Source organism: Spermophilus citellus (assembly GCF_964194105.1).
Source record: "Spermophilus citellus genome assembly, chromosome: 7".
NCBI classification, from domain to species: domain Eukaryota; kingdom Metazoa; phylum Chordata; class Mammalia; order Rodentia; family Sciuridae; genus Spermophilus; species Spermophilus citellus.
The window spans coordinates 98,281,388-98,307,507 of NC_138188.1; the positions used below are offsets into that span (position 1 = coordinate 98,281,388).

Sequence of the window (26,120 nt, forward strand, 5' to 3'; positions counted from 1 at the left end):
ATGAGTCAGCATTTTCTCTAGACATTAGGGTTTGGTCTTTGAATCACTGGAGAAAATATCCACTTGTGATGTTTCAGATGCATCAAGCAATGAAGTCTGGAATTGATAGCAGATGTTTTTCTTTTTTCTCTTTTTAAACACCGAACATCAGTTGTGTTTCGATGAATGCAGAATGCATCAATAACTGTTTACTCCAAGAGGGAGACATTGTACAATAGGCTAGGAGAAGTAGATTCGTAGTTCTCTTACTGCCTGGGCTTGAGGTAAAGCTTTGGTCATACCAGACGAATGAAACATCCTTTTTATGTAGATTGAAGACCAAATGTTTCTTCCAAAATACCATTTAGTTAAGTGCCATCTTACATGTGGTGCCTGACAAATTCTGAAGATGAACCAGCATTGCTGGGGGAGTTGACTCACTCGTTTAAAATCAACATTTACTTACTGTTGTCCAAGTATCATAGATTCTCTTTTGAAACTGAAATTTTAAAACGTTTATATAGGGAACTAGAACTAAGTGGAGGCTGAAGCTTGCAATGTCTTAACACACTTTAAGTTTTGGGTGGGTGGGAGGGTGTTTTCTATATTTAAGAAAAACTGAGTTACAGATGAAATACTATTTGAGACACTTAATCTCCCTAAAATTGTGCCAGAATTTGATAGAGGAATCCGGGCGGGGGGGTGGGGGGGGGCGGGGAGCTGGTGCACTCTGACTGTCAGGGTGAGTGCACCCTCTGCTGGCAAGAAGTAATACTGCACCTTCTCTTCCTTAGTCTTGCTTCTTTTCCCCGTCAAACAGCTAATTTGAAAAAGAACTCTAAACAGCATTTTTAGTGTATTTGTTGACACTGCTGTAAGGAACATAAAAAAGGGGGGAAGTAGAAGAAGATTTTGGAAAGAAATAAAAAAGAGATCATGATTTCAGACACAATCTGACTTTGAGGGCTACTTCCAGGAGGGGGTGGGACTAATGTTTCCAATCCACCTTTGTTAATTAATCCAGGTAACCTCAAGTCTGAGCTTTAAATCACTTACTATGAAAGTTTTTTTTTTAAATTTCCCTTTGTTTCTTCTCATAGAGGATCTAAGTTTATTGTTAAAGTTGATTTTTGTGAACTTTATTGAAGTGATATATAAAATACCTACTTTTTGCCCAGCCTTGGACAAACTGAAAGATTTTAGCTCTCAAAAAAAAAAAAAAAAATAGCCCTGGTATCAATCAATTAACTAATCGATCAATCAGTATTTCTGAGGCAGGTTAAATAAGATAAATACTAAGCCAATTCCTGGCAAAAGAAAAAAGTTAAGATATCAGGCTTTTGAATGTTAGTCCAGGAAATTAAACAGTTCAGATATTCAACTTCATTGTATTTTGTATTTCTTGAGATTCAGGTCAATTAATTATTATACTTTCTGAAAGTTTTGATTTAGTCTTCCATGGCTATATAAATTGCTGATGGGAAAAGGAAGACCTGCTGGGTGGGAGATGGTGGGGGACAAAGGTCACCTGAGGACCACAGACCTTTGAGGTCCAGAACCTTCTCTAATGGGATAGGCTGACTCATAAGAAGGAGGAACTCCTCCTGTGAAGTGGTGACCCAGGGACTGGACTCATCCACTGTTTTTCTTTCTTTCTTTCTTTCTTTTTTCAGTGCCTCAATTCAATGATATTATAGATGACAATTCAAAATGGCCACGTCATATTAATGACTGATCCACAAGTAACTCAGGGTGACATCTGGCTTAGCCCTCAGAGGTGAGGCTGCTCCCTGACTGGAGGAGGCAGAGAACAGTGTGACAGGGAAGGGGACAGGGTAGTTTTCCAGCCACCTCTGCCCAGGCTGCACCTTGATGGTTTTGTTTGAAGCTTAAATTTCCAAATAATGAGAGGTAATACTTAATTACAGATTCAAGACATCAACTGGAATTGAGCAGAAATGAAAGTAAAGTTAATTAGACATCGTGTCCAACTCAAGATAAAATAATGGAGTGTTATCTAAATTGTCAAATCCCAAACACACTGGGCAAAGCCCTGAATATTGTTGCTCATTATTGTATTGTAGATTTATGTGGGAAGCCGTTCTTGCACGTGATTTGAGCTACCTCTCTGGCTGGGTGTGAGGCGCTTAGACACACTGTGTCAGAGCCTTCCCCACCCTGCCCCAGGTGTGAGGGCTTGTCCGTGTGGGGGTGTGACTGACCACTGACCTAAAAAAACAATCACTGACCCTGACCTTGGAATGCTGCCCCCCTCTACCTTCATTGGATGGAATTTTCCCCTGAATTTTTTGTTCCTCAATAAAAGCTCACTCCCTGGCGTGCTTCTCTCTCTCTTGCTGGCCTCTTGTGTAAACCTCGCTATCGCAACAGGTGGCTAGAGGCAAGAGCTTGGAGAAGCCGTCTCTCAGCTGGGCAAGAAAAAGGTAAATTGAGAGTTATGTGTCTTTAATTTGAACTCACTAGTTAATTTCTATGTTTTGAACCTCTAATATGAAGCTAGCGTGCTGGTCTCGTGGCTGAGATTTAGTCTAGCTCAAGGTGGGATAAAAACAATTTTGATTGATTTTACTCTTAAGATGAAATGTGTATAGAATTCTTGACACCGCTCTTCCATATATTCTAAATCCACTCTTGCTACAATTAGAATCATTGAATTTCAGAGTGGGAAAGAGGCATTGAGTTTATCCAAATTCCTCACTTGTCAGATAATAAAATGAGGCCCAGGAAGATTATGTAATTTATGGTTCCTATGATGCAAATGGAATAGTATCTCCTGAAGAGTGTATTCAGAGACCAACTTTATCCAGTTGGGTGCTGGTTCTCATAACCAGCCCCATGATAACCCCCAATGATCACTGCCTGGTATTCACAATCTACTCCACATCTTACCAGGGCAGGCCTGTGGGAACCATTTGGCAATGGTGATGGTATATCACATCTGCCAGAGACACCCAGCTAAGCTGTTCCCACATTCCTTTTTTGGAGGGGAGGGTACTAGAGATTGAACTCAGGGGCAATTGACCACTGAGCCACATCCCCAGCCCTATTTTGTATTTTACTTAGAGACGAGGTCTCACTGACTTGCTTAGTGACTTGCTTTTGCTGAGGCTGGCTTTGAACTCATGATCCTCCTGCCTCAACCTCCCAAGCCTCTGGGATATAAGTATGTAGCACAGCATAGCTGGTTCCCAGATACTTGAGCCTCAGAAATTCTCTGGGTAAGATAATGTTTTTTAACTAAGTTTTAGAGTTATTTTTTAATACAATAATAAATAAAAACACTCAGAGTCATAACTAGAACATTTTTTAAAAAATGCTTGAAAGGCACAGATAGTTCAGGGTACACAGAGAAAGCAATGACAAGATATTCTCCAGTAGAGAAGCTACTATAACAGATTTATAGTGATAGGTACAAATAATAAATGATTGTGTCCTCTTAAATGGGAATGTAAAAGGATCTTAGACAACAGGCCAAATGACCACCCTCTAAAAATACTCTAACATACAAAGAAAGCAAATCTAGTCTATATATTTTTGTGGGGCAGGTTAGCAGTCTAACCACAGGTTAGGAAGTCATGGCTTTGCAGAATTGCCTTCCACATTTATGCAATACAAGTATTGCCTCCTTCACTTTTCCTTCTTAGTGACCAACTTATACCTTGGGACAGCCTCAACTAAGCTCATTAGTACAGAGTCACAGAGCTCTGAGTTCAAAGTGCCATGTTCTGTTACTAATTAGAATCAAGTGTTGGGGAGATCATTCTTCAATGGTTGCAGTCACGAATTTCAACCAAAAGATACTCTTAAATTAGTTAGAAATGTTATGCATAATTGAAAGTGAGGGTTACTGAGGACTTCTGGAGAGATGTAAATTTATTTAATTTCTTCCTGATCTGTATCAAAATCAGCAAATGACAAGTCAAACCTATAAGATGATGGCATAGGACATAAGTAAGTACAGGGATACTTAGGATACTGATGGAGCTGAAAAAAAAATCTACAAAGAAAATCCCCTGATTAACCATTTTGTAAAATCTGCTCCTCTGCTCTGCTCAGAACTGGGGAGTTTGATTCAGGAAGCTGGTGTCTTTTCTGCTTTCTGCCAACCCAAAGCAAACTAAAGAGAGTTACTTTGCTGTGTCTGTCTGCACTTTCTGAATCCCAGCCCTCAAAGCACTGCTTTCTGAAGTCAACAATGCCGAAATTCCAATTTATATTTCTTATTCTAAGATATTGTTTGCAAATAGTTTCTTTTTCTCTTGTGTTCTCTCAGAGAATCTATAACACAAACAAAGTTTATTTTCTAAGGATTCAAGAACCAAGAAAAGGAAGTTTTCTCACAAATTGCTAAATGATAGTTTTTCTTGCCAATGGTTAAATATTTAGAATACTGGAAAAACACATTTTCCTAAAGCAGAATACATTACAGACACTTTCTGGCAACTCTGATATACGGCTTTCTGAGATTTTATATTCAATCCAGCAGGGTCTAAATGTCTAAAATGGTTCAGTGCAGTAATAATTAGATGTCGGGTGCAGCAGACAGTTCTAAGATAACCAAGTTGGAGAAAAAATATTAATACTACATAACAGGATCTGGTTTTTTATTTTTAGGTAAGTTGACTTTAACATAATAGGATTGTTGCAGGTGACAAGGAAACAAAAGTTCTGGTGAATCATGTCAGAGATCTTGGACAGATTTGAGAAAACAGCAGACCTAAAGGTTCATGGGGCTTATTTCATTCATTCTTTTGTGTAGCCAGAATGGGTGGGAGGATGAGACCTCCTTTCTTGCGCAAAAGAGCAATCTCTTCCTTTAAGGCTGAAATCCTTTCTGCCTGGGCTTCGACCAATTCAGCCATCTTCTCTCTTGCCACAATATCTGCTTTCCGAAGGCTCTGGAAGGCATTGCCCTGTTGGGAGAAAACACCTCTCTGCTTTAAGCATCATTTGGAATGTAAAACTATCTGTTAGAAAGGCAGATCTCACAGTCAGTTTAAACAGTCACTGCTCATTACCAAGTTAAACCATAGGAAACCATGACATTCAACAGATTTTTAACCTATAGCAATTTCACATGGTTCCACAAATGCTCGTTTGGTATCATCTCTCTTTCTGGGTCTTATGCCTCCTAGAGATAGGGTCCAGTATGACTGAGTCTCCCCATTCTACTCATTACCTGCTCTTATGCTTGTTACTAAGTAGATGCTCAATAAAAAATGTGTCTTTTCATCTAATCATCATAGCAACTGTAGCTACAGATTTACAGATAAGGAAACTGAGACTCAGAGAGAGAGATTTGCTAACTGGCCCCAGGTTCCGTGTTTTTAAGAGATTGAAGCAGGGTAGAAACAAGTTGCCTGAAACCAAAAGTCCATGGTTTTTCCATTACCACTATATACCACTGTAACCAAGGGGAAATCCAAATAAATCCTCTTCCTTCCCTCGCTGTTAGATTACTTTAGAAACCACTAATTTTGGAGGTCATGTAGCTGAGCATTACATTATTAGTTTCCTACTAGCTTGACTGCACATAACTCCTCTGACTGAAGCCCACTAATGACTTGAAACAGTTGCCTTTCTCTGTCTCCTGTTCTCCAGAGAAAGAAGGTGTTTTGTATCTTTATAAGTAACTCTGAGATTCCTTATTCCTGGGAAATGAACTGAAAACACTTTTGTCATAAAACTTACTAATAAGTAACCTTTTTCTAGATTTACAGAAACCCAGGACATCGGAGGGTCCTCAGATAACATCAAAATGTAGGCCAAGGACTTGCTAACCTTGTTCTTTAATTAAAAATTGAATAATGTTTAACTTGCAGGAAAATAATATGTTTATCCAAAAAAAAAAAATATAGGGAGATGAAGTTTGATTATCATCGCAAGGATGTTTCAGCAGAAAAGAGACAGAAAAACACCCTCTGAGTGACGGAGGTGGATGGTGAGCCTGGATGCGTGACTCTGTGCAGTCTTCCTGCTCAGTGCTCCTGCTCTTCCTTTCCCCTACAAAAACCCTTTTCACCCCTGACCCTTGAAAAAACTTATTTCCTCCCCACCAACTTTCATCTCCCAAATATCAGCTTTTGAGTAGTGAGCTGTCAGATTCAAGTCTGGTAACACTATGGCAGACCTGCACAGGAAGGGGCTGCCTGATACCCTTCTGCCTCTTCTCTCTTGCTCACTTTTATTTTAGAGACTGTGAAAGCTAAACACCAATCTCACCTAGTTTTTCTTTCAGCTAAGGGTGGCTAAGTGGATGTAAGCAGAAAAAGTTTTGCTTTCTTTCTTTGCTTTTTTTCTTTTCCTGGTGATAACTAGGGATTAAACCCAGGGGTCTTACTCCTGCTAGTCAAGCACTCTGCCATTAAGTTACATTCTTATCCCTACTTTTTAAAATTTAATTTTGAGACAGGATGTCACTAAGTTGCCCAGGCTGATCCTCCTGCCTTAGCCTCCCAAATAGCAGGAATTCCAGATCATATGCCACTGTATCCAGAAAAATCTTTGCTTTTTTATTAAAAGAGAAAAAAGAGACTGGCACATAGATATGGAACAGAGCTTGGAAGCCATCTTGTGACTTTAAAAAAAAACACTGACAGAATCACTGAGATACTGACCTTGACATCACAGACTCACTAAGCCAAAATACAGTCATCTCCTTCCAGAATTCTTGTCAAATGAGAATATATATATATATATCTGCCAAGTGTTTAAGTCACTCTCAATGAAACTTTTGATTACTTCTGCTAAAAGCATGACTGATATGCCAACTCATGCCCTATCATTCCAGTTGGTAACTTTACCCCCATTTTTCTTACCATATTCAATCAAATTTTGGATTTTCTTACTTTGATATGTCTTTTGACATTTACCTTTTTCATTACCAAATACCTCCACACTTTATTCCTAGATCATTATTGTAAGAAGCAATGGAGTCAGCTTTGGAGGCAGATACACTTGGGTTTAAAAACTAACTTAACTATGCATTTTCTTTGAGAGCCTGAGAAAGTTATTTAACTTCTCTAAGCTTTGAAAAGTAGTGTTTTGAGGATTAAATGAGATATTCAATGTAAAGATGCCTTACATGTAAAGACATATTAAGTAAAAAATATATAGACTGGTAATTTTGTTTCCCATTCAACTGATCTCCTGCCTCTGAGCTTTCCTTTTCAATGCATATGGACTTAAAAAAACACACCAACTCAACCAATTTTATTGGCTGCTTAGTCCATGAAGATTTTGTTTAGGCATTGATTTTCTCAAACACTCCCTTGATTCTTAACTCAAAAATTCTTCAATTTGGATAAAGGGCCCTTGATATCCAAATTCTAGTCTTTCTTCCAGTTCTAATCTCCAATTATATTATACCTCCAAATCCTTATTCATTCTCCACAGGAAGAAATCTTCCTACGTTGGAACTTATGTTTAGACCAATGATTCTTAAACTCTGGCATGCATCAGAATCACCTATAAAGTTTGTTAATGTTCAGATTGGCAGCCCTCCCTTTCCACTCCTTTCTACACTCCTGACTCAGTAGCTCTGTGGTATCAGGTTTCTAGAGGGCAAGGCTTGAATTGAGTAAACTTTCATTAAAAATCATCTACTTCATTCTGTTTAAATACTATGTTAGGCTCAATAAATATTATAGAATAGCAAGTTGAAATACACACAAAAAATAGCAAGCATTTTAGCAAAGGAACATGCAAGTTCTCACAATTTAAGATGCCTGCTTTAGGTCAAATGAAATAACGATATTGGAAGTGAATGTTTACCATTAAACTCAGGGAGTGTATCGGTATCCTCATTTATTCCTAAGTAACCTCACCTTTCTAGGAGTAAGGCAAACCCTATAGATTAGTTCTTATATAAGTTCATGGCATCCAGGAGACATCCAATAAAATGAGTCTTTCGAGAGAGAGCCCCACTCTAAGGTGGCTAATATGAACTCAGCGTCCTCAGGGATGCAGGGGGCCTGGAAATGGTCCAAGATCAAGGTCTGTTTCAATTCCAGCATGTGACATTCTTGTGAATAGTCACCTTGGCAGAGCTCCCTCAGTTCTGAAAAAGGCTATGAAGAGAAGGAACATACCTGCTGGTTCTGTAGTGTATTCAGCCGAGTATCAAGCTTCTTCTTTTCAATGCATAAGTCATTCATCTGATGAAGCTTTTTGGTGTGTTCTTTTGTCTTCATCATTATTTCCCATCGCAGTTGAGCAATCTTTTCCTACCAGGGCAGGAAGAAACAAAATAAATTAAGTGAATAAGAGAAAAAAATGTCCAGATTTGGTCAAAATCATCAGGCAAAAGGAGTGATATGTACATATGAAAATGTAATCAGAACTGGGTGTGATGGCACATGCCTGTAATCCCAGTAGCTCTGGAGGCTGAGGCAGGAGGATCAGGAATTCAAAGCGAGCCTCAGCAACAGCAAGGCACTAAGCAATTCAGTGAGACAAATAAAAGACAAAATAGGGCCAGGGATGTGGCTCAGTGGTTCAGTGCCCCTGAGTTCAATCCCTAGTACCCCCCCCAAAAAATGTAATCAGAAGCCAATATAAAGATGTAATCTGCAGTAATGGTGGTGAGTCTGTTCTTATTAAACATAAGAAGAATGTAGGAATACTCAAAGATAAAAGTAAGTAAAACAAGATACAGATAGATATCCCTGTATCACTGAATAATAATATTAGTGTGGATACTGGTACTTACTACAATTTAAGCAGAAAAACTCCCATCTAGTGCCCTTTCCCAGTCTATCTCAGGTAGGTGGTTTGAATGGATACATATCTATGTGTATAATGGCTCTCTTCTGTTCTTGAGTTGCTTAAAAAAATTATTTTACATTGCACATATTATCTCCAATGTTCCCCTGATAGGGACCAGTTCAATTGACATGAACACCTAAACAACTTGCCTCTTCAAAGTACTGTGATCAACCTCAGATTGTCAAAGATAAGACAGGGTCATTGGACAAGACAGCCCTAGGAACCTTTCCTTCTAGCCTATCTGCTGGTAAGACGAGACTGGAAATTAGACAAGCCATAATGATTTGAGGGCTTATAAAAACTTCATTAAAAGTCCTGTCCTGAATCAAGCTGGAAGTGGGGTACCGTCTCATCTCATGAATCAGGGAATGATATGTAGATATTAACATCTTCTAAGACCCCATAGCTACACAGTTGATGCCTTTTACAAAACTTATTATTTAGATGTGTTTTCTAATTTCCAAATTAGAACAGCATACCAAAACTATGCAATAATACAATGAGGATCATCAGAAGATAGCAGTTCCATTTATAACACCTTCAGGGCATTTACACTTTAAAATAGGCCCCAAAGTAGGCCCTGTGATTGTGTGTGTGTGTGTGTGTGTGTGTGTGTGTGTGTGTTTTGCTGGGGATTAAACCCAGGGGCTCACACATGAGGTAAGCACTCTACCACTGAGTAGTAGAATACTCAACCTATTTTATTTTATTTTACTTTATTTTATTTTGAGACAGGGTCTTGCTAATTGCTAAGGCTGACCTCAAATTTGTAATACTCCTGCCTCATCCACTCAGGTAGCTGGGATTACAGGCATGTACCACCATGCCTGCCTTGTCCATGGTCTTTTATGCCAGTTTGCATCATATTTATATTCACTTGTACCCTAAAACCATTAGCATAGATACTTAGCTAGAAGGGAACAGAAGGAGTTAGGGTGGGACAGAGGCTGTAAATGGTCCCCTGACTGCCAACTCACTCAGAGGACTCCATATCCATTGTGCCATGCCATAGAACATAAATTCCCCCTTCCCCTTATATGGATAGGGCTATGAAAGAAAAATATCTTAGGAAGGTAGGCAGACTACTGAGACTCACTGAATGACACTACCAGTCTTCCACATTTCAGAAAGAGGCTTCACATTCTCTCCCATTGGGGACATCTCTCTCTCTCTCTAGGTTATGCATGCCCCCAAAAGCTGCTCTTAGGGTCAGTTGACTATTATATGATATGCCATTGGGGGCATTAGGCCAGAAAGTGCAAAATGACCCAAATACACAGATACATGACCTCAATTTTCACACAGTGAGGTATATGACCTCCCCCAAATGGGCAGCAGCTGTGTAAGCACAAGGCCCAAAGACGCATGGCTACCTGCCACTCCAAGGTTTTGGTCCACTGCAAATTCTTACCTCCTGCCTGAACAAAAACTGGAAGCCTAATCATTTTTGTCACATTTTTGGTCCCTAGCTGATATGCTTGTCCCTCTCCCTTGGGTATATCTCTTTTCTTGCCCTTCCCTTCCCTTACAATGAACCTGCTCTAATAAAACATCCCTGCTTGCTGTCCTTCTGTTTCTGTGCTGGGTCACTGCCTTAATCTTAGGCCTTATTCCCAAGGAGCGATCACTCCACAGTAGACTCTCAGCCTCTGATAACAAAACTCAGTGCTGCAGCTGTCACTTCAAGATAGACAAACCCCTCCAAGTGAGCAGGCCAAAGATCCTGGGAGAGCAAGAACCACATATACCAAGAACCACAGTTTTTCAGAGCTCCCACTCGCCACCCAGATCCAGTGAAAGAAAACTACCTGACCCTTCTCCTCACCTCCCATATCTTCATTTCCTTTGCATTATTCAGCTCTTTTCGAAGTTTTCTGATCTTTAGTTCTTCAAGTGCTGTATTAACAGAAAGAGTCTGAAGGGCTTCTAGATCTATCACCCGGCCAAACTTGTCAATCATTAGTTGACGGACGGTTTCTTCCATTTCTAAAAAAAAGACAGTCACTGTCTCAGGCTGTTCAATGGTGCCCATTATTATTAAATGGACACCAATAACAATAAAATTCTATGGAACATTTTTTGCAAGATGATATTTACGTTACCCGTTGATTTTTCCTCTGCGTTTTTTTCACCTGCTAATTTTCTCACTTAAAATGTCTATTTCTTTTTTCTCTTTTTTTTTAGCAAAATATTAAGATCTTTATTTCTAGGCTATATGGCCACCCCATAGACTGCATCTTTGGAATGGAGGGATGGGGGGGGGGTTTGTAAAGCTGTCAAACTTAATCTAGATACAGCTAGTGCAATATTTTCCTCAACCCCACAAGGCTCTGTTCCCTTTAAAGACTATTTATAAATCGGCTTGGATCACTCACAGAAGAAAAAACACTGTCACCATCAATATTTAGCAGCATATTCAAAATTCATTTTGTTGTCTTGAATAAAAAGCTTAACTATTCTATTAGTCCAGTAATTCCATATGGTCTTATTTCCTCTATACACAAAATATAATCTTCCAACATTTCTATAGATTAATTTTTGAGGATTCCAAAAGATTCAGCGGGGGAGGTTCTAATTTTTTTTCACAATAAAATGAGCAGAACAAGCCCATGAAGATGAGACCAGCCTTTAAATAAGACCCTCTGCATGGCTCAGTTCATGATGCATGAAGAGATTCAATGTAACCCCTAGCTCTCAGTTCATAAAAAAACAAATCTGAGAGGGATAAATGCAGCAACTATCTGTATTATTTAATAGCCTCTATTTAATTTAATCCTAAAATGAGAGAAAACAGATGTAAGAAAACAAATCCTTTCATTCCAGGATGTCTGCAAAGGAGAGACACCGTGGAGCATGGATGAAAGGCGTTACTCTTAGCAGGAAAAAAAAAAATGAATTGTGAACACAGTCACTCAAGATAAGCAACCACTGAGAGCAATAAGATTCAATTCCACTGTTACGAGGGGGCACAAAGCAGAGAACTGTGGCAAAGCCAAGACTAGCGTCCTCTGCATTCTCGTGTTTACTGGTTCTGTGTTTCAATACAGCCTTGGAAGGGTGGGGAGAACCAGAGACCACCGTCATCACATGCAAAAAGAGGCTATTAAAGCAACAACTTGGCTGTCTAAACCCAACTAGAGTGTAGGTTAGACACCTGAAATCCAGCCTGCACCGGCTTGCTTGTGAAGGGCTTGACAGGTCCAGAATTGCCTTCTTTTGAAAGACAGAGGAGGGCCTCCTCATGAGCCCTTTCTATTTACTAGTTTTCCTATCAGTTCACCATTTACACAGAAAAGATGCTGTACGCTATCTCAGCTGACTTCTAATTTGGACATGGCATCAATGCTACACACACGATTGAATGAAGGACCACATCTTCTTGGTTCTTCCATGGGACAGGCTCAGTAGGCTTCTTTGGACTGAATAGGTGTGATCTTGTTGGAGAACAGTGTGTAAACATAAGGCCAGATTTTGTTTGTCTCCGTCCCAGAAAATTGGTGGAGCACTCTTCGACTCTTGTATAGTTCGGTGACTGGTTTGGCTGCATCTTTATACCGTCTTAGCTTGGCAGCAACCGCTTCAGGCTTATCATCCTCCTGCTGGACGAGTGGCTCACCAGTGATGTCATCAATTCCATGCACATGAGGTGGGTTGAAGTCCAAATTATAGTCTCTTCCACTAGGAGGGTGAATCCAACGTCGACTGAGACGATCTTTAAGTGTTTCAAATGGAATGTTCAAACTGATCACTAGATCCAGGTCACAGATTTTGTCAAGGGCTTCAGCCTGTACTATTGTCCTTGGAAAACCATCCAGTAGCCAGTGTTGGCCGCTCCTGAGCTCCAGCTCTGACACCATTAGGCGTGTGATCACGTGATCTGGAACCAAAAGACCTTTCTCCAGGTACTGCCTTGCCATTTCGCCAACTTCCGTGTTGGCTTTGAGGTTCTCCCGCAAGAAGTGGCCATGGAGAGATGCTGGAGGCCAACGTTCTGGGCGATCCTCTGGCACACGGTGCCCTTGCCCGAGCCAGGCGGCCCTAGGATGACCGCGCGCAGGAGTTTGGAAGCCATGGCCTTCGCAAGGAGGCGAGTGGCCCAACAGGCAGCCCAGACAGCGGCCCTGGAGGCAGCCCCAGGAACTTTGTTTCTTGGCCCCTGCCTCAGGCACCCTCTGCTCCCGCGGGGACTCTCCTGCCCTAAAATGTCTATTTCTGTATTGTCTTTTCATCTTCAAAATCCTACGTGAAATGGACTCATTTTTCCCAAATGGCAAATACATTTCCATCTGTCCCTCCTCAGACTATTAACAGGCTCCAATTGGTTTATGACCCTTTTCATTTTTTAAATTATTGATCTCTACAGCATCTAGCATTAGGTTGAGAGAAGGCACTTTATGAAGTCCATCATGTCCAAGTAAAAATTAAAATCCTTGCTGTGGTGCCCAAGGCCCTTCATGGTCTGCCCTACCCTGCCCATTGTCTCTCCCTCTTCCTTTCCTGGGCCTCTCTTTATTCACTCCACTCCTAATCTTAGAAAAATAATAGTAAATGAAATAATATGCTTCAAAGAGATACATATAATGTTTTTTTTATATAAAGTTTTAAGGCAATGTGTTGGTTAGGAATACATATAATTGTGCAAAAACTTTTTTTAAAAAGAAAGGAATGCTAAACATAAAATTGGAAATAGTGGTTATCTCTGGGAATAGGAAGACAAATGGAATAGAGACAGTGCCCATAGGCAGGAGCTACAATATTGGTAACACTGTTGTCATTAAGTTTGGTGGTGAGTTCACAGGATTCATTTTGTTATAATACTTGATAACTTCTACATACATCCCATATACCAAATATTACAAAAAGTATTCTAAAAGAGAATTCTCTTTATACTATGCATCTCACACACTTATCTCAATTCCAGGAAAACTAAAGACAATGTGAAGAACATTATTAGTAAAGAAACCTATTAAAACCTACCTTTTTTTTAATTGACAAAAATTATATATCTTTATTGTATGCAAAAAGTTCTTTTGAAATAGGTATACTTTGTGGAATGGCCAAATTGACCTAATTAACATACTACTTCACATACCCAATTTTTTGTATGTGGTAAGAACACTTTAAACTTATTCTCTCAGCCATTTCTAAGAAGATAATATGTTGGTGTAACTACAGTCATTTTGTTGTGCAACAGCACACCTGAACCTCTTCTTCCTGTCCCACTGAATATTATATTCAAGTCAATATCTTCCCAACCTCCAAACCCTACTTCACAAACTCTACTGTTTCTACGAGTCTAACTTTTTAACACTATACATATTAGTGAGATCTTATGGTATTTGTCATTCTGTGCCTGATTTATTTCACTTAATATAATGTCCTCCTGGTTTATTCGTATTGTCTAAAATGTCAGTATTTCCTTCTTTTTTAGGTTGAATAATATTCCCTTGTGTATATACATTACATTTTCTTCATCCATTCATCTGTGATGGACACTTAGGCTGATTTTATATCTTGGCTATTATGAAGAGTGTTGTAATAAACATGGGTGTGCATGCATCTCTTGGAATACTGATTTCATTTCCTTTAGATATACACCTAGTAGTGGGATTGATGAACTGAAAATTACTTTTATGATCTTGAAATAGGAGATGGTTTCTTAAAGTAATCACAAGTCATTAAAATATAGATCAAATTCACCACGATTAAGATTTCAAACATCTGCAGAGATGGTAAAAAAGCATGCAACAAACTAAAAAAGATTCAAAGTAGATTTAATGGACAAAAATTAAGAATTCCTTAAAATTAATAAAAAAATATAAAATAGAAATGAAAAATGGGCCAAAGCTATGATAGATTAGACAAATAAAACAAATAAATGGCAAATAACTGTGTATAAAAAATGTTCAATTCACTAGTAATTGAGGAAATATGAATAAGAATCGCAATGAAATATAATATTCACCAGACTGACAAAAACACTATAGTCTGATAGTGTGAAGGGTTGACAACAAGGTGGAGCTGGGCCACTTCTTCTACACTCCCAGAGGAGGATATGTTGATTCACTATGAGGAAGCAACTTGGCAATACCTAGGAAAGCAGAAAGTGTACAAAACCCTCCATAACCCAGGAATCCCAGTACTAGGGATTCACCTCCTCATGTGTGTGCACAGGAGAAGTATATAAGATTTACTGTAACATTGTAATAATGAAAAATGAGAAATATCTAAATATCCATCAAGAGGAGACTGAAGAAGAAAATATTTTTATATGCATACAATGGAATACTAGAGTACTAAAGTGAATAAATTAGCTGTAGTAAGATGAATAACTGGGCTGGGGATGTGGCTTAAGCGGTAACGTGCTTGCCTGGCATGCTCTGGGTGCTGGGTTCGATCCTCAGCACCACATAAAAATAAAATAAAGATGTTGTGTCCACCAAAAACTAAAAAATAAATATTAAAAAATTCTCTCTCTGTTTAAAAAAAAGACAAATAACTAAAAAATCAGCTTAATAAAGTGAACCACAAAATAAAAACATCATTGCAGAAATGTGTAAGGTGGTTCTATGTGCCGTGCGAGAACATATACATACGTGTAGGTGCACACCCTGCTTTAACCCTGGAAGGAGCAGCAGATGGCATTAGAAGGAAAAGGAGCTTCCAATACAACATGATGTTTTATTTCTTGAGTGTGGTAGTGGGTATGTGGATTATGATGCTATTCTATATTTTATCATACACAAAGTGAAACAGTCCTGTGATAAAGGATTTCGTTTCAAATAGGACAGTGATCTTTTCAAAGTATCAGGAGAGTTGGTTGGTGAGGTAGGAAAATGAGAAGGTGAATTTGTCTCCTCTCTCAGTGGTTTTGACTCTATGATCACCATTTTCTAAGTTGGAGACTATTGCTCGATGGTTCCCCTGTGGGCCCATAACTAATCCTAGTAATCCTTGGGCTCAGATACTCACTACGGATGGTTTTTACCATCTCTCTCTTTTCTCGAATGAGCCGTTTCCGTCTCTCCCGGCATTCTTTGTTCAGTTTTTGCTGCCTGGAGTTCTCTTCATGGAGCTGTATGATTCGTGCTTGCAGCCGTCCCAAGGATTGATTAGAGAAGACCAAAGTGCCCGAAAGATCATGGGGTATTTCCCCAGATTGCATGTACTCTATCTGTAAAAAATAAAAATAAATGAAATAGACAAAGGTACAAAGTATAAAGTGGAGAAAGCCCAGGGGGAGAGCTGCCTTCTCTCACCCTGGGTTAGCTCAATGCCCTTGGGCCTGCCTCTCTCTCTCACCATGAGTGACAGTGACCAGGTAAACAGAAAGTTGGCAAATAGCAAGCCATATTATGCCTCTCTAAGGACAGCACATCTTCCCACACATATGGTGCCTACTGTCTACTGTTTAACAATGGAACTAACACTTCCTGCTTGGTTCTGTAGGCAAATTGCTAGAGAGGGCTCATCAGTTTGGAACAGGTTACACAGAATATATAGAAGGCTGATCCTGGGGTGGGGGGTTGTTTGTTTTTTTCTTTTCTCTCCTAAAATACAGCTTTTTCTCTTAACCTGAGAAAAGAGGATACAATGAACCTCTTTTCCTCACTGATCTATATTCCTACAATTTAATATATTACAGTACAACAAAATAACCTCAATAAATTAAAGTGTAAATGAACAAAGAGAGGGAATAAAGAAAAAATGTTTTCCTTGGGTCTGAGTAGAGATTAAATGAAGATAATTCTTCAGTTCATGTCTGATGTTTCAGGTGGTGTGATAAGCGACATGTGTACAAGATTCAACACTTCAACCTCCAGGCCATTTCATCCTTATATCATTTCTCTAGAGCTGAAATGATTAAACTTTTAAGGGGATAATGAGCCACAAGAAAATCTGTGTGTTTCTTGATGTTATGCTTTAAAAACAGTCTGTTAATAGATAAGAAAAATCTGGTGTCATTCTACAGGTGGAATCTTCAGTCCAAGGACCATAATTTCCCCCCTTGGTGACCCACAGATGTTTTCTAGAGAAGCCTGGGTATGATGACTCTTCTGCTCATGCAGGGCGGGGCAGCCTCTCAGACACATCACCTGGTGGAGCTTGAGCGGTAACACAACCAGCAGTTCATTCAGCTGCTGCTGCTTCTCTCTCTGATAAGCCTCCAGGGCCTCCTCTGCTGCATTCAGATTCATTGCCACGATTTTTACCTGCAGAAAGTCCCATGTGAGAGATGCTGACAAGACTCAGTGAATGGATACCTAAGTGGTAAATGAGAGAGGAAGTACAGGGCCAGAAGGGTGTCTTTGGCCAGGCTGTGGTTAAGGGCACCATTCCAGTCTGCATTCCAGGAGTCTATATTATTCTCTTCCTTCCAAGTTAGAATCCATATTACTTTTTCAATCATTCCTGTGTTCCCAGAACTGTATACTTTTTGTGAATAAGAGCTTAGAAGACACATCCTTGGCTAACTTTCATTTTCTACATGAAAAGCAGCCCCTGGCATGGAATCTTTGTTAAAATGATAAGAATTCTTGTTTGTTCATAATAACCTCAATAAATTAACGGGAAAAGTGCTTTAAATAATTAAACTACTAACTTCAGTATTTCTAAAGCATATGCTTTATCTCTAAGAAGCCTGGAAGTTTTCCAGATCATTTTCTATTTGCAAGAGGAGACCAATCTATCAAAAATATTTCTATTTTTTTTATATTTCTAAATAGGAATCAAGTTGAATGATATTGTACTAAACAAGAACACCTCAGAGGGAAAGGGAACAGAAAAGGCAGAAAGTAATCAATATTATACCAGAAGTTTAGCTTTGTGATCTCCAACATGAAATGCATGCACCCCAGAGGATCAACAAAATGATCTGTTATAGTACAAATAGAAAATATCAGTTTCTATTTCGATTTATTTTTATCTTATTCTTGTGAATTAATGCTTTATAACATATAAACCTGTTCATAACATTTGAAATGTTTCTCTCTGAGAATTCTTAACAATGCCACTGCTATGAAGTTGCAATATCATAGTTGGGAGAGAACAAATAAAAAGGCAGATCACCATACTTTTTTGGACAATGTATCATATTCCTTTTTGAGATTATCAACAGTTTTCTTTTCTTCAACTAAGGCCTCCTCAATGTCCAGTCTTTTTTCTCGAAGTTGAATGGCAAGTTCAAAGAGACCCTTATCACAATCTGAAAAGAAAGATAAAATAAAAAAGTACCCCCATTTGTTAGGGAATGCAGTAGTACTAGAAATGTGAACTTTGGGACTTCGTAATTAAAATCTGTGTGTAGATCCACGGAAACACATTTCCTCTACACTTATGGTTCCATTGTCCCTGGAGAAAATGACCAATAGTATTAATAATTAAGACAGTAATAATGACACTAGCACTGATATTCTGAACAGCACTCTGAACCAGACTTTATGCTTGGCCCTTTATGCACACTGTCTCACTCCAGGCTGGACCCTGCAAGGCGGGAACTATTTCCTTATCCTTGCACACGAAGACCCTAAGTCTCAGCTGATATAACTACAATGTGACTAAATGGGTTTCAAGTGCATTATCTCTGTACTAATTCCACCATCACACCAAGGGCCACATAGATCCACCAAGTAATAGATCAGGAATGTAAAAAATAACAATAAATGGTATTTGGGAACCACGGTTCTGGCCCTAGCTCCACCACTACGCTGGCCGCATGATATTGTCCAAGCTCTAATCCTGCTGGAAAATGGTTGCCTTTCTGTGCTCTCCTCTATTATAAATATGATCTTAATAAGACTCTGGTTAGGGCTGGGGTTGTGGCTCAAGCGGTAGCGCGCTCGCCTGGCATGCGTGCGGCCCGGGTTCGATCCTCAGCACCACATACCAACGGAGATGTTGTGTCCGCCGAGAACTAAAAAATAAATATTAAAAATTCTCTCTCTCTCTCTCCCTCTCTCACTCTCTCTTTAAAAAAAAAATGACTTTTAAAAAAAAAATAAGACTCTGGTTTTCAAAAGTGAAACAGGATTTAGAATTTGTTTGAAATTAAACTTTTGAAATTTTATTAAAACTTTATTTTAAATATCTAGAAAGTCAAATTATAAACCAAAGAAAATTATTTACTCTGCAGAGCCATTTATCTTGACTATAAGAAGATTGATTTAGCTGTCCCAAATTTGTTTCACCATGGAAACAGTAAATATAAATGTCCAATCATTTCCAGGAAGCCAGTACCAAGTACCCTTCCACAGAGGCCCCCATAGCCCCTCTCCCAGCCAGGCCTTCTTGGTAGAAGGGCGAATGCAGACAGATGAAGGGAAGGCAAGTCGGGTGGTAGTCATGTTTTCTTAACTCTGCTTCTATATTGCTTTACCTCCTCCCTGGCTTTTCTCTTTGCCTGCTCCTATCCTTCCCTGAGGTTTCTGGTGGTGGAAAAGCTTGAGTCTTTGCAAAGCTAATGAATTGCCTCTGTGAGAAGCTTATTGGAGACTGGACCTCAACACAAACTCCATGGATGGCCTCTCAGGCCCTCTGCTGGCTTCCCCAGAGATAGGGGCCAACCCCTGCCCACTGGTGGCCTTCCCAACAGAGCAAACTTGAGCCTCCCGGGGCAGCCCTTCCTAGGCCCCTGGTTTATCAGGAATAAAGTCCAGGGCTCCCCTTTGGATGCTCACCACAGCCTTCTTCTTTCAACCTTGGCTCCTACTTAGGTACTCTAGGACCCAAGAGTTGCTGCGGCCTCCTTGGGAACATGGCAAAGCCAGGGTTCAGGCCCCCAGGACAGTTGGGAAAAGTTGTTCTAAACACTTTCAGGGTCACCCATCACCATGTTTAGCTGCTGCCTTCCTGGCTGGCTAGGTGGAAGTGTGTCTTGTTGAGGGGAATTCAACTGTGTGGCAGGGATGGTGGCTGATATTGGGAAGACAACCTTAGATTGCTGTTTAAAATTGGAGGGGATCTTAGCATGGTGGTGCACACCTGTAATCCCAGAAACTTGGGCAACTAGGGCAGGAGAATCACAAGTTCAAGGCCAGCTTCAGCAATTTAGTGAGATCCACAGTAACTTAGCAAGACCCAAGTTAACATATTAATAATAATAACTTTTTTAAAAGAGGACTAGAGATGTAGCTCAGCTCAGTGATAAAGTGCCCAGGGGGTTCAGTCCACAGTACCCCCCACCCCACCCCCAAAAAAAATGCCAGACGCATTGATGCAGGTCTGTAATCCCAATTTTTTAGAGGCTGAAGCATGAAGATCCCAAGTTTCTGAACAGCCTCAGCAACTTAGTGTCAAAATACAAAATAAAAAAGGCTGGGGATGTAGCTCAGTGTTAAAGCACCCCTGGGTTCAATTCCCAGTAAAAAAAAAAAAAAAAAAAAAAAAAGGCAGGGATGATCCATGGTCTGTAGTATTAGCCAAGCCCTCAGGCCATGAGTCTTGGGCACAGCCTCCCTACACACTGCCTATCTGCTTAAACACAGAAGTCCCTGATACAGACTGGCTGCCCTGGGAAGCCTGTGGGAGAGGGTGACCCATTCACATGCAGCCTGCTGGGGCTTCTTCCTAAATCCTGCTTCCATGCTCACTCTGCTACTTTTGTAATGAGACTGTTAAATAAAATATCACCACACTTTAGAAACAAACAAACAAACAAAAACAAAACAAAACTATCTTACAAAAAAGATTTGAAACAGAAAAAATTGAATGGATTTTTCCAAAAAAAGGAAAATATTGTAAAAAAAAAAAACTATAGAAGTTACTATCGAGTGCTTCTCTAGAAAATCAAACTTATTACATAATTCATAGTAACTGATTCTATAACCATCAGTTTCAGATTATTTAATTTGCCATTTATAAAAGGCTGCCTAAAGGAACAGATAATAAATTATTCAGAGAGCCCCCCCAAAGTTTCATTAGATTCTACTTCACACATTTTAAACCACCCTTTCCTTAAATTTTATTAACAGAATTGAGAAATAAAAAAATAGCGATCTTCTGAGTCCTGTCCATCCATGTTCACACTTCAGAGAACACATGGTTTTATCTGACTTACTTGTTGGGCAGATAGAATCATCAAAAACCTCATCTTCGGATCCAGACTCCTCCTCGTTGCTCTCCAAGCTGGATTCATCTTCACTTGACTCTTCACTCTCCTCATCTTCATCTGAGGGAAGAGGAGGACTTGGTTAGCAGAGAAGTTCCTATGATAAACAAAATTCTAGATTTTCAAAATATTTTTCAATGAGTCAGTCACTGGAAAAGTAATGAAGACACAGAGTAGGAAATGACTCAATGTTTTTAGAAGAGTTAAAATGGTTAAGGACACGGAGATCACAAACTCAAATGCTTGCAGAAGGTTATAGTTATTATTAACACATAAATACAGATGGTGTCGGGGTCCACTTGCTAAGCTGCCTGTGTGGTAACCACCTAACATACACACACTTGGTGAAACAGGCCTACAATTCCTAAATCACAAAAAGCTCTAAAAACAGAAGAAACTTGCGTACTTACCTGAACTGAAGTAAACATCAGCTTTCATTGAATCTACTTAGTGTCAGGCCGGCAGCTTTCTCTTCCCTTTCCCTTCCCCTTACCCCTCCCCATCCCATAGCAAGGACTTTTCACCTGGCTGAAGAGATCTGGCCCCTAAACTCCACTTGGTCAACCCGCTAATGGTAGTAACAATTTAGTTGGCCTAGGCCCTCCTACCTCTAGCGACCCCCCACTGGCCCTCACCCTTTTTGAGAAGGTGAACCTTGCCCAGGAGCACCCTCCCCCCCCAATAAAATTCCTTTTGGTGCCTTATTCTTGTTCTGCAGTTCCTGGCCTTGTGGCCCCTTTTCTGCTTTACATTTAGTGTGAATATTCATATTTTGTTGCAGAGGTATTAAGCATTTGACTCTAGAACCAGATCCTACTGAGATTGTTCTGTTCATAGACTCTTTCTCTTTTCACCAAACTTGAGTCAGGCTTCTCTGAGTCCTCTTTCTAAAACTAACCTTAATTTCTAACCTTAACCCATTTAGTTTAGTGGTAGAAAGAATCCTGCTGAGTCTGTTTAGCAAACCTCCTGAACCCTTGATATCTGATCAAATTCCTCATGCTCACACCCTTGATATCATGCCACTCTGGCCTGCCTTCAGCAAAAATTCTGTTAGGACAGCTGAGCAAAGAATGATGCTACTTATTTTCTACTCCTCTGTTACAAATCTCTATTGTCCTTGTGGTATTCAAAGTGGAGCTTGGTCTCTCTTTCCTACAAAACCCCATTGTAGTAGTCCCCCAAGTCAAGTCTGCCTTTTTTGTTCTTTAACTAGTATCATGAATAATTTTTAATTATAATATCATGTATATTATCTTTATAAAATATTAAAATGTCTGAATACTAAAACACATCCACCCCCAAGGGTTTTGGACAAAGAGTTGTAGACCTCTTTGCTCCACCTTGCCCCATTTCTTTTAAAACACCTTGGGTACACTAACTTTCAATTCCTGTTTTATGGAACTTCAAATTAAAAATAAGAGAAGGACCTCACATGTTCTCAATTCTTAAAAATTTAGTATTACTCTTAAAATCATTTAAAGTAATCTGTGCAACTATATAAAATGAACCATAAAAGTTTGAAATTTCATAGAATTCTTTACATAGATATCTGCTTCCTGAAGAGGAAGCAGACCCACTTTTCCTTATTTTCCCTCCAAAATATAGCTAAATATTATGTGTAAAACAAGATGAGAAGACTCTGAAATGTGGGCAAAAAGAAAGCAAACTAGTAATGTACCTCAGAACCTGAAAAACAATGCTGTAGAGAGTTCCTTGGGTCTTATTTTTGCCTCATATATTTCAGACTTGGAGATGAACAAGTTGGCCCTCAACAGGTTCAGATAAATAAAGATTCAACAAAAACTTACTATCTCTAGCCAAACAATCAGGAAAGGGATAACCTAGTAAAATAATAAAAATTTTACATATTATCTATTTACTTAAATCAAACACTACAGAAAATCTATGGTCTCCACTCCACCCACATCAGCAAAGGCCAAGTGAGGAATCTATATCCACTCTCACAGGGCTATAATAAGGCACCCCAACACTCCCACCAGGATGATGTCAGGGAACGTCAAGTAGGGAACCAGGACATATATCCCTGCTGGCTAGTAACCAGCTTTACCACTACCACCAAAATGTCTGTAAAAAAAACACATGGGAGCTGGACACAGGGGTGCACATCTATAATCCCAGCAGCTCAGGAGCCTGAGGCAGGAGGATGATGAGTTTAAAGCCAGCCTCAGCAAAAGCAAGGCGCTAAGCAGCTCAGTGAGACCCTGTCTCTAAATAAAATATAAAATAGGGCTGGGGATGTGACTCAGGGGTCAAGTGCTCCTGAGCTCAATCCCTGGTATCTCCTCCACCAAAACAAACAAACAAACAAACACATGGGTCTCTTGGATTTCTACAACCTATAGCAGTGGCAAGTATTCTTCTCGTCTCAGGGAATTTTCAGGAGATCCCTAGAAGAGAGTCAGGACTTTTACTGTTGCCCAGACATACCAAAGCCATCCACACCATGTTGTCAGCAGAGACTACATGTGCAGCTAGAATTCATGCATGTCAGCAAAAAGATCCCTTTCCATTAGGTGACAATGAAGGCTGAATGGGAATGTGTACTTCTTACCCCTTCTTTGTCAGAGCATTGTTGGAGAACCAAGTAAAATAAAGATTTAAATAAGATACAATCTCATGATATGGTACTAGTTTCAATTGACAGTCACTCATCACAACAAAAATCAGGAAAAAAAATTTGTGCACCACATGTCACACATAGGACTAGCATCTAAGAGATACAAAGAACTGGGCTGGGGATATAGCTCAGTTGGTAGAGTGCTTGCTTTGCATGCACAAGGCCCTGGGTTCAATCCCTAGCACCACAAACAAACAAAAAAGATACAAAGAACTCTTAAAAAACTCAAAGTTGTAGGGGCTGGAGTAGTGGCTCAGTGGTAGAGCAGTTGCCTGGCATGTATGAGGCACTGGGTTTGATTCTTGGCACCACATATAAATAAAATAAAGGTCAATAAAATAACTAAGAAATATTTTTAAAAACCTCAATTGTAAAAAAGCAAATAATTCTATTCAAACATGGACAAAAGACGTGAAGATACATTACACCAAGGATACACAGATAGAAGGTAAACATACGAAAAGATGTGCTTATTAAATTAACTACCCTATGTTAGCTCATAACACACACACACATACGCACACACAGACACACACACACACACACACATACACACACACACATGATTAACTCCAGATGCCCCAAAGGTTTGTATCCCCTCCTCTTTAACCCTCCACAGAGCCTCTTCATAGTGGCATCTAATAAAAACCTTAGTTACTTCTCTATTTCATGTTAAGGAGAGAAAATGGAATAATATGTGACAAAGGAATACAAACCAGCATCTCCTTCAACCTCCTTTTTCTTTACACGCTTAATTTTCTTCTTTAGGACCTTCATGAGGAAGTTTGCAAACTTATTGTTTTCTCCAAGGGCTGCCTGGAAACCAGAATAGAGTAACTTTTCTTGTTCTTGGAGCTTGTTGATTTCATTTTTTCTCTCTTCCATCTCTTTAAGAAGCTCATTTATTTTCCACTAAATGAACAAAAGGAAGAGAAAAATGATAAATGAAATGTTTCTAATAAACCAAGTTTAGAAGGCAATGTGCTTCATAGAGGTTCACTTTCTGATATTTGCAGAGCCATCCATTTATTTGGTTAAAATTTTATAACTCTTTTGTAAAAATAATTTGCATTAAGAATCAGGAAGATCAGTTTTCTAATGTTTAGCTTTCTCAAAAAAATTTCTAAATTAAGTAAATTGGAATTTGTACTGATATCTTGAGGTCAGTTAATATTTTTGCAAGTCTCAAAAATAAAGACTTTTCTGTAATGACATATGATAATTAAAACAAGACACATTTGTAAAACTGATATTCCTCAAAATTGATCTCACTATTCAGTATATAATATCCATTTAATAACTGTATAATTTACTTCTTTGAATTGAACACATCAGAAATAAACTGTTTCCTATGGCATTCAATTGTACACTACACTGAAATTAGTTATCATACTTAAGAACTTCACTAAGTTCTTTTCCACTTATGTTCATAAGGATTCCATAATCGAAAACCAATTTCCTTTTAGTAGCTGGTTACAAAAATACAGACATTTAAAATCCATATATGAACTAAAAGAAAAGGCTCATTTTAAAAAATTTCATTCTCCTATCTTATAAAATATTGGATCAAATTCACTAAAAATACTGAATTATTTCTCACCCAAAATAATAAAGACAGGAAAAAAGGAGGAGGGAGGCGGGGGGAGAAGACCAGAAAGAGATGAGGGCTAGAACAAGAAGGGAAATTTAAGAAGAAAATGAAAGGAAAAGAAGGAACCAGGCTTCCTCCATAACTAACAGAGCAGCCAGCCAGGGTTCTTGCTGCTCTCACCTGCATATCCTGTTCCTCTTTGTCACATGCATTAACTCGTTCTTGAAGTATGTTCTCCTGTTTTTCAAAATTCTTGAGAAGAAGAATTTCTTGAAATAATGTGACATGGTGTAGATCAGATAATTTCATCTGAGTGTCTAATTTCAGTTTCTGATGTCTCAGGAGACGAAGTTCTGCATCAAAAGTGACAATCAGTTCTTTGATCTGAGGTAGAAAAAGATGTGAAGATATATTAGAAATTAAAAGGAATGAGGAGATGTATTTGTTTACACTGTTGAGTAGCTCTGATTTATCTAAAAGTATTTTTTTCATTAGGCTCCTTTTATATGTATGGGCATATAAATTAGTTCATTAATGGCATTAAATTTGCATAAAGCTATTTCTTCACATTGATTAAGCTGTGGATCAACAATCCTCTTCTTGTTACATTATGTGGAAAATGAGCTCTTTATAAGGTATCTATATTTTTCTCCTCTTCATTCCCCTACAACATCACTGAATTGCATTTCTTATAGGAAACATAAATATTTCCCCAACTTCCTATTTTGAAAAACTTTTACTCTACATACAATGGTAAATATTTTTAAATAGGTACTAGAATCACAGAGCCATAATGAAAAATTTAATCTTCTTATTTTACAAATGAGACCAAAGGTGACTTTCCTGAGATCAAAGTTACTATATTTCAGAGATGGGAGAAGAACTCAAGTATCCCAAGTCCTGATAGGGACCTTATTCCATTGTGGTCCAGTTCTCAGTCTTGCTCTGATTTTGGCATAGCTTTCTTCCCCTCATCCCAAAGTACATTAAGAGATCAAGAGAAAGCCCCAGGATTG

At 39.0% G+C, this 26,120-nt stretch overlaps 1 protein-coding gene and 1 pseudogene across 2 annotated transcripts in view; both read right to left on the bottom strand.

Moving 5' to 3' along the window:
• Positions 1-4,739: 4,739 nt before the first annotated feature.
• The window catches only part of CFAP44 (cilia and flagella associated protein 44), a gene marked incomplete at both ends in the record, with an annotated part of 96,454 nt that continues 75,073 nt past the window's right edge, over positions 4,740-26,120 (bottom strand). The window contains 9 exons of the mRNA XM_081302687.1: positions 4,740-4,913; positions 8,091-8,225; positions 10,592-10,752; positions 15,739-15,940; positions 16,863-16,979; positions 17,841-17,971; positions 20,822-20,932; positions 24,230-24,425; positions 25,285-25,488. Coding sequence (XP_081158813.1) covers positions 4,740-4,913; positions 8,091-8,225; positions 10,592-10,752; positions 15,739-15,940; positions 16,863-16,979; positions 17,841-17,971; positions 20,822-20,932; positions 24,230-24,425; positions 25,285-25,488 — 1,431 coding nt within the window. The remainder of the gene's footprint in view (positions 4,914-8,090; positions 8,226-10,591; positions 10,753-15,738; positions 15,941-16,862; positions 16,980-17,840; positions 17,972-20,821; positions 20,933-24,229; positions 24,426-25,284; positions 25,489-26,120) is intronic.
• LOC308653913 (adenylate kinase 4, mitochondrial-like) lies at positions 11,621-12,952 on the bottom strand (annotated as a pseudogene). Its single transcript has one exon. The product of its transcript is annotated as an adenylate kinase 4, mitochondrial-like (transcript).